The sequence below is a fragment of the Vulpes lagopus genome, chromosome 13 (genome assembly GCF_018345385.1).
Source record: "Vulpes lagopus strain Blue_001 chromosome 13, ASM1834538v1, whole genome shotgun sequence".
NCBI lineage: Eukaryota > Metazoa > Chordata > Mammalia > Carnivora > Canidae > Vulpes > Vulpes lagopus.
Window position 1 is genome coordinate 59772254 of NC_054836.1, and position 14146 is coordinate 59786399.

Here is a 14146-nt window from a genome sequence, read left to right on the forward strand (position 1 = left end):
CTGTACTCTTTTCCGCTTTCCAGGCTGTGAACCTAGCTCACATCCCTTCAACACTTGATTCCACATGCACTCCTCTTCCTCCTACACTGCCTGTTCTCCCTTAAAGACATTCTCGTGTTCTCTTGGTGATCCGTGTCCTCTAATCAAAGGCTTACACGATCACAGCAGAGGGCTAGTCTTTACTATGCACATCCTTGCTTTTGGATTTTTTTTTTTTTGCCTGTGACATTAAGGTTATAAATAAACTATATAATTTTATACTACTCATAGCAGTAAATTCATTGGGCAAATATTTGGGGCACCTACAACTTTAAGATGTGGGGCACCTGCCACTGTTCTTCGTGCTGAGGACCAACACTGCATTGAGACCAAGCACCTTGCCCTCGTGAGGCTTCCATTCTGATGAGGAAGGACCGACTAAAACCACGCGAGACAAATACATAAGTAAGGAATTTCAGAAAGTGACAAGTGACACAAAACTGACATTAGGGAGAGGAATAGTGACTTGGTGGGATGAGCTGATCCTTTTAGCTGACGTGGTCAGGGAAGGACTGTCACAGGAGGTGGCATATTAGCCAGTGCAAATATGCTCGGAAGGAGGCAGGCAACCAAAAGGAAGGTCAAGAGCCAAGGCCCCAAGGTGAGCTGATGGTGCCTCTTGGAAGAAGACACAGAGGACCAGTGTGGACCTGAGGCCAGTAGTAGAGGAGGCCAGGAGAGGACACCCCTGATGTAGGTGGGGGCCCAGGTCATGGAGGGTCCTACAGCCCTTCTTGAAATAATTGACTCTCATTCGAATTCCACTGGGAAGCCACTGATGAATTTTATGCAGGGAGCTGATTACTGAAGGAATATTACAATTGAGGTGTGTCCTATAAGAACAAATGTTATGTTAAAGCTCATTAGAATAAATATCTTGTAGCTCGACTCTTAAATGGAAAATGAGATTGGCATTTTTACTCAAACAGATATTTCTATTTAAGCCTAACCACTCATGAATAATACTTCAAATAAATTAAATGACCCACATCAAAGAGTGTCATTAGCAGTTTTAATTATCTAAATTTTTTTAATTAAGTACGGTTTGCATTAGTTTAAAGCAGCAGTTGGTTCTTTGCTCTTCTCAATAGTTTGTGGTGTGCTCTTACCAGATGTTACTCTTATTATCTGAATGAAAATAGATTCAGGTGACATTGTAGGTCATAGTTGTCGTTGATTCCAAATATATTCATTCTCAAAACCCTCATCAACAAGGCTAGCATCTGTTGGAAAGAAAATCACGCCTGTTTTTGGTTATATGCTCATTATTTCCTCACTTCGTTCTGTCCTTACTGCATTATCATACTCTCAGTATGAAGCGGTCTTCCTTTTTCATCAGAATATCACAGCGCTGTAGAATTTCATTTCTACCAGTCAGAGCTACCTTGTGCTAGCAGCTGAATATGCTCAGAAAGGTACGCTCACTGGAATACTGAGTGAAAAGAGCTTCGGACGTGGTTTCTTTTCCCCTCCGGTCCAGTCCAAGGTGGCAGGACCCCCTGGTACATAGCAGCAGAGGGAGAGTGGCTTGGGCCCTGAGGTGTCCTGATCCCGGCAAAATCCTGTTTGGCACCAACCACCGACTTCAAATGCCATCTCTGCTTTCAGGGCGTCTGATATCTACTCACCCGTGTGCGTCTGGCACACGTACAATTGAGATAAATTTGGAGGCCATGGAATTCTTTAATACTTTGTGTTTTGTAAAATAGATGTAGCTTTCCAGTCATGCCTTAATTCTGGAAGTTTCTGTCATAATTTTCAAGCAGCTCCGAAGTGGCCTTACGGCAACTTTCTAAATTGCTTTCTTTTCTTTCCAGGAAATGCTTCCAGACTGCACACTTTTATTTAGAGGACAGCACATCCCCTCGAGTAATATCCACACCTCCAACACCTATCTTTCCAATTTCAGGTAATAGCGTAAGGTGTGACCACGAGTAACTGGTAGTTGTTGAATGAAAAGCATAATGCGGGAAGGGTTGTCCTTATTGGAGTACTTTGCAAATGGCTCTGATGTGGATGAGTAAATACTTGAGCTGCCCAAAATATTTATTACAGCCGTGTATCAGGCGCCAAGGTTTCTATCTTGTTCTTAACAGTTTTGAACATTCTTGGCCATATAGGCGATATGGCCAAGTAACTCATGATAGTCAGCTGTGGTCAGTTAACACAGGCATAGCGATAAAATATAATTGGAGGCTGACCTTCAGTCATTTCCAGTGCCTTAATGGAAAGCTGAGCAACAAAAGTCAGACCAAATCGATGCAGTACGGGTGGCTAGGACAAAATAACAAAAACAAGGATAAAGCTTAGTTTCTTTCTGATCCTCTGAATTTATGTGAAAAGAACTTCCTTCACTACAGTAAGAAAAAAAGAAAATCAACTCTAAAACTAAAAACTATAAAGTGGTGGGAGTAGAAGAAAAACATGAGCGCACGAAGAATGTGTAATTGCCTGAAATACTTAAAGTCACAATGTCAAACAGCTTGAATACCGACTATTTTTATCAGAACTTACCTGGTTAACAATATTCAGGAATTAACCAGACATCCGCTGACCCTGCAGTTCACAGACACTTATTTGATTAACATTTCATAACATTTCAGAATGAAAAGTGATACCAAAAAAGGAATTGCCTAGAAATATGTGAACCGTGGAAGAAGTCCTGCAGGATAGAGGATAACACAAGGACACAGAGAACCACCAAACCAGGGAAAACAAAAGGAGAAATTCATCAATGTGGTTATGTTACAGAGGCCTCTTTTTCAATTGTCTGATGATACTCTATATGTTATTGTTAGAGGCCCAAGTTCCACAAGATGTTATCTTCTGAAATCTCATGATCTAAAAAATATTTTCAAAAAAACCAACAACCAGCAAACAAAGAGAAGCATTTTCTGTGTGATTTTCAGTGGGCATAGGAATTAGAAGTGTTTGGCTCTTTTTCCTCTTTTATCCACTCTGAGCCTTTAGATACCACTTATTTCTGTTTTTCTAGTTTATATTAAAATTCTGTACCTTTCTTTTAGTACAGCACCCTTTCTCATTAACATATTAAGGGTTTTGAGATTGACAGCTCTCGGGTACCTATTGCGTTTTGACTCTTTTCCCTTTCATGGCTCTTCTACAGATGCTCTCAGCATGGGTAAGCAAGCGGACATGCGTGGTCTTCCCAAGTCCCATATCACTTATTATTAACAGTAAATAATCCCAAGTCAGGACGCAGTCCAGGAACCCCAGCATCCCCTGCTGTACTTCTCAGAACACGTGTGACCGAGGGCATTTCCTCACGTCACCCGCGCTCCGGATCACCCAGATACCTGCCTTTCCACAGAACATAGGGAATTAAAAGGATATGTTGGTCTCACTTACTTGCAGACCAGTTTGTGAAAGAAATGACCAAAACACATGACTGGAAACAGAAAGTAGTCAGTTTGGTTGTGAAAAGAGGTTAGCCGTGCAGGCGGCATCTATGGGCTTGAGGGACCGTTACGGGAAGAGCTAATGACTTAGACGTGACAAGTTATTTCTGTTTTCTTGTCTAATTATAAACGCTCCTTCCAGGCAAGATCCTTCTGTAGATGTGAAGGCAGGATTACACCTTTGTTTAGTGTTTCTCAAGCTTAACTGGCTAATTCAATTTTAGTATTCAGGTACACTCATCTAAAAGAGAGAACAGATGGATTCTACTTTTCAAAAATATCGACAAATTCTTGGTAACTGAAGCTTAAAAATATTAAATGGCCTAGATGCTGAACATCTGTTGATGTAAATAAGTGTTTCTCGTGAAATGTGTTTGATGTTTCCTTGTCAAAGAAATCACTTGTGAAATTGCATACTGTGAACTAGTGATATGTTTAATCTAAGAAAGTCTTTCTAGAGGGGGGATAAAAAACAGAGCCAGTTAAAATAATTTGGCCCCTTCACAATTAATTAACAGATCCAATGACTTTGTTTACATAGCATATTTTCAAGTTAGAGTTCTTGAAATTTTACATATTAAAAGTCCCAAAGGTTTTTGACATTATCCTTAATGAATAGTCTGCATATCAATGTTTTCTATTATTTATAGAGAAGGAAAAATGTTTTCAAATGTAAACATCTGACTAACTGTAAAACATTAAACTATGTAATTTTATGAAACTAAAATTACGCTTTATATTATGTCTAGTTCGGGGTAGAATTGAAAATATATTATTATTTCTGCATTTTTTTACCCAGAAATCACATTCGTGTTAAATGTGTTAATGTAAATACAACTCCTATTCATGTTAAAGAAAATCACCCATGAAAAGATGGAGTCCATTGATAAGACATGAGGCTTTGGTGGCATCCATTATTTAACATCAAAAATTAATTCTTATTTCTTAAAGTATGAAAGGAAAAGCGATTCATGATCAAAGCAGAGTTGTAAAATGCAAATGATGATTGATAGTAAATTTGGAGAAAATTGATCGTTGCTTGATGTTTCATTGGAAGCTGAGGTTCCCTCAGGAATGTAGAAATAATTAAACTTTGAAGTTGTTTTAGAAGAAGGCACTTTATAAATCTTTATAAATGACAGGTATATTCCTTTCTGACGAATTATCCTTTGCGAACTAATTTTTTTTTTTTTTTACTTAGATGATGTTGGGGCAATTCCAATAAAGCACTTTCCAAAGCATGTTGCAGATTTACATGCAAGTAGTGGGTTTACTGAAGAATTTGAGGTATGATTTTAATATGTCTATTTTAAATTATATGGAAAATAGTAAATTTAAAAGATTCAGCGGTAGGCTATTTCTTGACCTAAAGACATTGATTGAAACCATTTTCACTTCTAAGAAGAATATTATTAGTTCTGTAATCATTTATGTGTTAAGAGATGTGTTATGGTTATCATATAATTTAGAAAATTGGTTTCCCATTTTAAAAACCAAGTGGTACTCGTAGAAAAAAACATTGTTAATTTTCTCCCATGAAGTACAGAATTCCAGTATTATTATTTTAATCTGAATTAGTAACACTGATTCCTTTTAATTTTCTAAATTATATAAATTATACTAAACTACTAAATTTCATGATTTTCAACCAAAGTACATATAAACTCTTAGTTGTAAGTATTACACCAGTGTAAATGCAGAAGCATTTATTATACAAGGTCTAATAAATATTAAACAAGGTAAAGTCCTATCTTCTCCTCAAGAAAATATGCAATTCTAAAAAACATTTGAACTGCACAATCAGTAAAAATGTTTCTAGTAATATCCATAAAATACTCTTAGAAGAGGCAGAGAAATTTGCTGCAAATTTACCATGGCCCCCTAAACTATCAGTTAAACAGAGTTTTCAAAATAAGTTAGAGTTAACAATGACAACTGCAAAAAAAATAAAGTTGACCAGTATTGAGCACTCCCTAACATGCCGGTCGTTGGACTAAATGCTTCTACATTCAATCTTTACCCAACTCTGGAAGTTATTTGTTTTTATTTCTGTTCATATTACTGACGAAATCAATTTCCACAGAAGTCAGTTAACAACCCCTAAATAGCAGAGCTGAGACACTTACCATGAGCATCGAGTAATGTGTAGAATTATTGAATCATTATACTGCACATCTGAAACTAATATAACACTGCATGTTAATTATAGTTCGATTTAAATAATTAATTTTTAAAAATGGCAGGACTGGGATTCAAACCTAGGTCTGTAATTTTTTTTAACTTAAATTCTATTTCCTATGCTGGTAAATTGAATTTAAATTTTAAAAAAAGAATTAAAAAATAGAAATAATAAAAATTAAAACATACTTTTCGTTCCAGCAAGCAAGGGATCTTTAGCCTCCCCTCTAATCCCTCTGCTCTAGGAAACATCACATTACTTTTCTGTCTCCCCTCTTAGAATAATCCCTACTCTCCGGAAGTGCTCTACGGACCTCCTTGTTTGAAGCACCTTGAGCTCTGATCCTGAGCAGAGGGTGGCCCACTTTCCCCATTGCACCTTGTGACTCCTGCTTCCCAGGAGTCACATCAGCTAAGATGTATTTAGGGAAGGAAAATGCCATAAATTGGAAAGCTTTAAGAAATCAAAAGAAATAGAAGTGAAATGTGATGTGTTTTCGCTAAATTAAAAATAATAGAAGCCAATTCACTTAATCTTAAAAGAAATCTAAGTCACTTAAAAGAATCTAAGTCAGTATGAGGTGGAATAATATAAAGAATTATCTATTTAAAACACCAAATTATTTGCTTCTTACCAGAATAGAGGTTAGAGGGGAGGTGGTACTATGTTAGCTCACAGAAACTATCAGACTCCCATCAAACAAAATTGTTATTGAAAGAGGGAGAATGTGACGAGGATGGGCCTCGTTTCCCAAATGTTAAAAACCACAAGAAAAAATAGACAATTTATAATAAAAGTTGCTTATAGCATATGCACAAAGGCAGATTTGTAGTGTTTATGATTATAAAATCATTTTCAAGAATGTTAAGCCAGCTCATGATAATTAAATTAATAAAATAACCTCATGTAAAAATGTGTATTCTTAATTCCATTGCTTTTAACTCACAGTCTGATTCAAGAAAATGTTTCATTAACTTAGTAATTAGCTTAATAACTAATAATGCTATGCCTTTTAAGTGGTTCAGATATTAAATTGTGTGTAGATCTAGAGTCAGAATGGCTTACTGCAAAAGAGGCCTTAAAAACTTACTGCGGGAGGCTGGGCCATTTGCTGATGAGTCAGATTCGTATTTGGGTTATACACTTTCTCAAAAAGTATAAAGCTTTCATGTTATTATCTTATATTAAATAATTGTAAGTTCCTACCTAATGTACTTAGAAAACATCTCTGAAAAGGATTTTAATTCATTTTAAAAATAATTGGCAGAATAATTTTTTGTACCCATCAAAGTTTAAATTAAAAAGAAATCTGCTAGTTAAATATGTTGAAAGTAATGCTGTCTAAATTTTGTTTCAAAATGATATAGTATATGTGATAAAAAAAAATCTTAGAATTGTTAATGTTCTGATAGCCCTAAATCTGTTACAAACCACCTAATAGGAAGCTGTTTACTCTTTAAAATTACTCTAAACAAATAAAAAAAAATGTGTCACTAATTTAGAGTTTCAAATAGTGCTATAGTGGTCAAATAAAATTATATTTGGATATTAGCAAATCTAATACAAGAAAACATGTCATCAAATAGATGGTTTTTTCTCATCTGCATTTTTATATTCGTATTATTATACCACTGTCCCCTTTTAAAAGTTATTTTTTTCGTTTTACATAATTTTAAGGTTCCAAATTGTTGGAAGTTTTGATGTGCATGCAACTGTTTGAAACATTCTGTTTTGTTACTATTTGACAAATGTATTTATTGCATGATCATAGTTTTCCATTGTAAACCTAATATGAACGCTTTTTTTTCTCATTTGTCGTGTGCTGTGGAATTTGATTTCTTTACTTTTTTGGCATTCATTCCCTCATTAGACACTGAAAGAGTTTTACCAGGTAAGGCATTATTTCACTGCATTTTCTTTTAGCCAAGAAATAGTTGTAACATGTAAAAAAAAAAAATTTTTTTGTTTTTGGTTAGACTAATTTGTTTTGTCTTTTATGTTATATTTTTAAGGCACTTGGCTTGAAAGGATATGTGTTAAAATGTCGTACGTAAATTTCTTTACAGGAGGTGCAGAGCTGTACTGTTGATTTAGGCATTACAGCAGACAGCTCCAATCACCCCGACAATAAGCACAAGAACCGGTACATAAATATCGTTGCCTGTGAGTATGTCCTTCCTCGGCCCTGACCTTGCTGTCACTGGCCTTGCTGACCTCGGTGTGGCTGGCTCAGGCCCTGGGTACCGGGGAGTGGGGCTGCTGTTAGGTGGCGCAGAGCATATATTCCTCTAACTTACACATCCTACAATTAACCAGAGGTTCCCTTTAAACAAAAGAAGCTCAAATTCAATCCTGGCCTTCCTTCAAGCCCCATGGGCTGTAAATCTGTCATTATTTACATCCCCTGGTCCTGTTTTCACTTGAGATCTGTTTAATTCTGGGTGAATTTACTGACCAAATGAGATTTCCTTTAGACTTTATTTTTCCTTCTAGCCTTTTCGTGTCTTTCTTGCCATTCTTCCTGGGGTCTTATGGCTAGTTGGATTGTTTTTTATTCCTCTTTCCCTTTATTTTCTTAGCTGTTGTCTTTTTTTTTTTCTCAAGCTACCTGTCTCTTGTTTAATGCACATTTACCTAATTTTCTCCTATGAAATTACCATCTTTCTTACATCTTCGTACTGCATCTCCTGTTTACATATGTTCCCTCTGGTTTTCCTTTATATTCTCCTCCATCTCTTGAAATCCATCTACATCTCCTCCCCCAAAACTTATTCTCCTCTCCTTCCTTAAGTATTCAGTGGGCCTCCCTGGATCCTATGAGCATGGTGGTACCAGCTTGGTTATTTAAGTTCGGGCACCATTCTAGTTTCTGGAAGCCAATGAAACTGCACTCCTTTTTTTTTTTCCTTTAGATTTTTTGGTTTACGTTCCAGTGAGTTAACATACGGTGTACTGTTAGTTTCAGGCGTACAGTATAGTAAGTCGACACCTCCATACACCACAGTGCTCCTCACAAGGGCGCTCCTTAATCCCCACCCAGTGTTTCGCCCCTCCCACCCCCCAACCTTCACCCCCTTAGTCATCAGTGTGTTCCTGTAGTTAAGTGTCTGTTTCTGGGTTTGCACTTCTCTATCTCTTTTTTTCCTTTGCTCATTGTTTTCTTTCTTATATTCCACATACGAGTGAAATCATATGTATTTGTCTTTCTCTGACTGATTTATTTCACTTTGCATAATACTTTAGCTCCATGTCTTTACAAATGACGAGATTTCATTCTCTTTCATGGCTGAGTAATGTATCTATATCTATATCTATATTCCATTTTTTGTTTATCTATTCATCAGTTGATGGCCTCTTGGGCTGTGTCCATAGTTTGGCTACTGTAAATAATGCTCCTGTAAACATCAGGGTGCATGTACCCCTTTGAATTCGTATTTTTGTATCTTTGGGTAAATACCCAGTAGTACAATTGCTGAGTCACAGGGTAGTTCTTTTTTTTTTTTTTTTAATATTTTTCTTAATTTTTATTTATTTATGATAGGCACACAGTGAGAGAGAGAGAGAGGCAGAGACACAGGCAGAGGGAGAAGCAGGCTCCATGCACCGGGAGCCCGATGTGGGATTCGATCCCGGGTCTCCAGGATCGCGCCCTGGGCCAAAGGCAGGCGCCAAACCGCTGCGCCACCCAGGGATCCCACAGGGTAGTTCTATTTGAGGACCCTCCACACTGTTTTCCAGCTTAGCTGGACCAGTTTGCATCCCCACCAACAGTGTAAGAGGGTTCCCCTCCCTCCACATCCTCGCCAACACCTGTGGTTTCTTGTGTTGTTGATTTTAGCCATTCTGACAGGTGTCAGGTGGTGTCTCATTGTGGTTTTGATTGGCATTTCCATGATGATGAGGGATGTCGAGCACCTTTCCATGTGACTGTTGGCCATCCGGTTGTCTTCTTTGGAAAAAAATGTCTGTTCATGCCGTCAGCCCATTTTTTAATTGGATTTTTTTTTCAGTGTTGAGTTGTAGTTCTTTATGTATTTTGAATACTAATCCTTTTATTGTCACATTTCCTTAAATAGTTTGGATAAATGCTACTTCCTTTGCACAGGGCTGACACAAATTTCTATTAGATGCTTTAAGGAGGACGTTCTGCTTCATCTTTGTCTTCCTCAACTGAAGTAACTATCCTGGCTGCACATAAAAATTCAGCTGCTTCTTGGACAGGGTGAAGCTGTTAAACTATTCGCACTACAAGCCAAATAGAAAACACCTACCCAGTAATTAAGAAGGGGATGGAGATTAATATTTTGTTGTGCACCTTCTATGTGCCTGGCCCCATAAACACATGATTCCATTTAATCCCTGAAATAACCTGGCATATCAATAATAACAATCCTACTGTAGAAATGAAGTAAAATAATCCAGAAAATTTACCCAGTAACATCCTTCTAAAAATATTAGAACGAAAATACAAAAAAAATAAAGTGTCAGCCTGGCATCAAACCTTTCCTTCCATTGCCATGCATCTATTTCTGGGTACATTCCCTGCACTTTGTGAGCTCCTGTTGTCCCAGAAGCAGTAATATCCCAGGATATCTCTCTACTGTCATGGTTTGGACTGTATCCACTTTTTTTTTTTTTTTGTATTCACTTCTTCATCCTTGAAAACAATAAATACATTCTGCCCCTTGAAATTCTCTGTTTTCCTTCCAGTAAGACTTCCCTTTCTTATTATGTCATTCCTCCAAATACATATAATTTCTCGGTAGAACTGAAGTTCATCTCAGAGTCCTCGTTTCTGCGTATTTTAATTGCCACAGGAGACCATGTCTAAGTTACCTTGGTTTTCACCCCTTTAAATAGTGCGGGACCCACACCCCCTGTTCTTGGGGAGCCCTTCTCTGGCCTTGCTATGCAGTAGCAGCACTTCGAGCTTGTCCCAGAGAGAGCTACTTGCTGTAACCCTACACAGAGATGTCCTAGGTCCCTTCTCCTCCCCTCTCTGCTTTCTCTTCCCCCACAGCCTCCTGTTCAGAGGACATACACTGCCATCCTTCCTTAGCTTTTTAAGACGCCCCCGACATTCTTCTCTCCCTTTCAGTGGCTCTCCACTGTTCACAGCCCTAAGATCCATCTCTAGAAACCCATCTCTAGATGCCAGTGTCCCCTTCCAACCTTCGTGAAGATGTTTATTATCATCCCAAACCAACACAATCTCTGCCTTCAAGTCCCCCCTCATACTTTGCACCTCCCTTGACACCTGAACATTCCTTTCTGTGTATGTGTCCACACTCATCGTGTGCATTAGACAACTTGTTGAAGGCCAGGACCCTTGTTGTATTTACCTTTGTCATCTCTGTATCTCCATAAAGACTCCTATAAGTAAATTATTTTTGCACTTCTTTTGATTGTATTTGATGTATCATTATGTAAATATAAATGACCTTTATGCTGAAAACTAGTCCATGCCATAGTGACATCTTTTCTTTTCTTTATTACAGATGATCATAGTAGGGTTAAACTTGCACAACTTGCTGAGAAAGATGGCAAGCTGACTGATTACATCAATGCCAATTATGTCGATGTAAGCATGCCCCAATTGAAACGTTCACGGAGATTAGACTAGGAATTTATTAGGCCACTGTACTGTACTTATATAGTGCTTAATACATGTTATGTGGTAGATAATATGAATCAGCAGTTGGACATCCCATGGCTAAAGGATTTCAGATTGAGTAACATGCAAGTCCTTGAACTTGGTTTCTCTTGTGGGTGAGAAAGGTATTTCGGGTTGGAAATGCACGTTCAAGGGGAATGGTGTATACGCACTTGGACAGGTTTGGAGCTCCTGGAATGTGAGGGACTGGACTCCTGCTTATTTTGAATGCTCTACAGTTCCTCGCCCAGTATTGTATGGGTAGCAGTTGATCCATAAATCCTGACTGAAGGATTCCCAAGGCCGTCCTGGCTAATAGGCAAACACGTGATTCCTAGCCCAGCTATCGGCCTCGTCATCTCTGGCACACACCTCAGGGTCCCCAGCCGTGTGGGACTCATTAGAGCTCCCCACAGGCCACGGACTAATTGACTGGTTTTTCACTGTGGTCAGCTGAGTGTCCATGGAGTTCAGTTACACCTCGCCGTGTAGCTGCCTGCAGGTTATGCTGTGTGGACAGTTAGTTCGCAGAAGTGAGCGCCGAGTATACGTATCCAGGGGGTGGTCACAGGCAGCCACTTTGTGCTCCGGAGGAGGCAGCGTGTATGTCGGATCCAACATGGGCTTTGGAGTTAGAACTGATTTTGAATCCCAGCCCTGTCACTGGGTGGCCACAAAAGGTTGGAAAGCCACTTAACTCCCATGAGCTTCTCCTCATCTCTAGACCAAGGATGAGGCTTCCATTTTGCAAGGATTTGGGTAAATGTTCATAGAGCATCTTGGGTAACAGCAGGTGCCCAGGGCAGGATAGCTGTTCGTGATTAGCACTGCTGGTACCCCCGGGGGTGGGGAGGGAGACAACACCAGAGGCTTCCCCACTGTCATACACAGCTGAGCCCCAGTGCCTCAAAAACATTTCAAAGCAGCGCAGTGAAAGCCCATAGTAAATAGATCAAGTGTACTTGGACTGAAGATGCAGAGAAAAGCATGTGGATTGAAGTAGAGAGAACTTTTTTCCCCCCAAAGATTATAGTTAGAGAATTGTTGCTGCTGATACTGCTAAGTTTCTCCACCATTGCAGGATTATTTTTTATTGTTTTTCTTTTATGGAAAAAAGGCACTGACCTTAAAAACTCACCACTGTACAATAAAAATGGCATAAAATCAGCAACTTAGCAAAAAAAAAAAAAATGTGTGTCACTTGTTTCTTCAGGGCTACAACCGACCAAAAGCTTACATTGCTGCCCAAGGCCCGCTGAAGTCCACTGCCGAAGACTTCTGGAGAATGATATGGGAGCATAACGTGGAGGTGATCGTCATGATAACAAACCTCGTGGAGAAAGGAAGGGTACGTAGGTCGTGATCTGTGTTCTCATCCCCCAGGTAGTCATCGGAAGTGCTGTGAGGTGCGTTTAATAGGCTCAACATCTCAACATCAGGAAGGAGCAGCAGTCCTGAAGCCTAATCGGGATCCCTCCTCTGTGGAGGACGGCTATGGGAAGCCTGATGCTGTAGGTCACAGGTCACACAGTTTACTGTAAATCACGTTATCTGTTATTTTTCAAAAATATTTATTATAGAAATTCATTTCTTTTTTTTTTTTTAAGATTTTATTTATGTATTCATGAGAGACACAGATAGAGAGAGAGGCAGAGACCCAGGCAGAGGGAGAAGCAGGCTCCATGCAGGGAGCCTGATGCGGGACTCAGTCCCCAGACCCGGGGTGATGCCCTGAGCCGAAGGCAGAGACTCAATCACTGAGCCACCCAGGTGCCCCTAAATATTTATTTATTCTTAGAGAAAAAAAGAGAGAGAAGGAGGTGAGGAGAGAGTGAGAATCCTCAAGCAGACCCTCCACTGACTGTGGAGCCCAATGTGGGGCCTGATCCCAGGACCCTGCCATCGTGACCTGAGCTGCAGTCGAGTCAGACACTGAAGTGACTGAACCACCCAGGCACCCCCGAGCAGTTGGCTGCTTAAATGCATTCTTCATGCCGTGAGGAAAAGAGTAATGACCCCCCCCCCAAAAAAAAGAGTAATGAGCCCCTTTGCAGTGGGCTTCACTGCAAAGCAAGGGAGAATGAAACATTTTAATTCACGGGAGCTGGATTCTAGTCCAGCTTTGTGGTGACTCAGTACATCTGGCCTCTCTTTCCTCATCTGAAAGGGGGAGTTGGGGTCAGATCCTTTCAGGTTTCTTGGCTCTGCAGGCCCCTCTAAACTACTCGCAATCCCGTAGAAAGAAAAGAAAATGTTTGGAAGAGTGACGGAGCCCATCTGTGTCCCAGGGCTAGACCTCTCCTGATTCCAGGGACAACTCTCACATCAAACATTTGAAATACGGACATAGCATCTTTACTTTGTCTTCTGCAGAGAAAATGTGACCAGTACTGGCCTGCTGATGGTAGTGAAGAGTATGGGAACTTTCTGGTCACTCAGAAGAGTGTTCAAATGCTGGCCTATTATACTGTGAGGAGTTTTACTCTAAGAAACACAAAGATTAAAAAGGTGAGTCCACGCATGGAGGACATCCTCAGTCAAGTGATACATCTGGTCTTTTTGTAAGTGAGTGGGTGGTACAACCAAAACAGGCTGAAAATAGAGATCATTGAAGGCATCAAGAGTTCTTATCACAACCACGCTCATCCCCAAAGGCTCCTGCTAAGTCTCTAAATGCCAGCCATGGCCCTGGAGCCAGATTGGTCATGGTGCCAGCAGGTGCAGTGGATGATGTGATGCACAAATGAAAGTTCCTGCCCCATGTGATAACTGCACATCTAACTAAAAATAGTGGAGATTGAAATAAGGCAGGAAAAGAAAAAAGCACTGACGTATAAATCAGGGTTCTCAAGAGCA

At 39.5% G+C, this 14146-nt stretch overlaps 1 protein-coding gene across 1 annotated transcript in view; it reads left to right on the plus strand.

Moving 5' to 3' along the window:
• PTPRZ1 (protein tyrosine phosphatase receptor type Z1) overlaps positions 1-14146 on the plus strand; it is a 172476-nt gene that overhangs the window by 140740 nt on the left and 17590 nt on the right. Inside the window, exons 15-21 of the mRNA XM_041727517.1 lie at positions 1857-1948; positions 4660-4745; positions 7508-7528; positions 7704-7800; positions 11136-11218; positions 12504-12638; positions 13664-13798. Coding sequence (XP_041583451.1) covers positions 1857-1948; positions 4660-4745; positions 7508-7528; positions 7704-7800; positions 11136-11218; positions 12504-12638; positions 13664-13798 — 649 coding nt within the window. The remainder of the gene's footprint in view (positions 1-1856; positions 1949-4659; positions 4746-7507; positions 7529-7703; positions 7801-11135; positions 11219-12503; positions 12639-13663; positions 13799-14146) is intronic.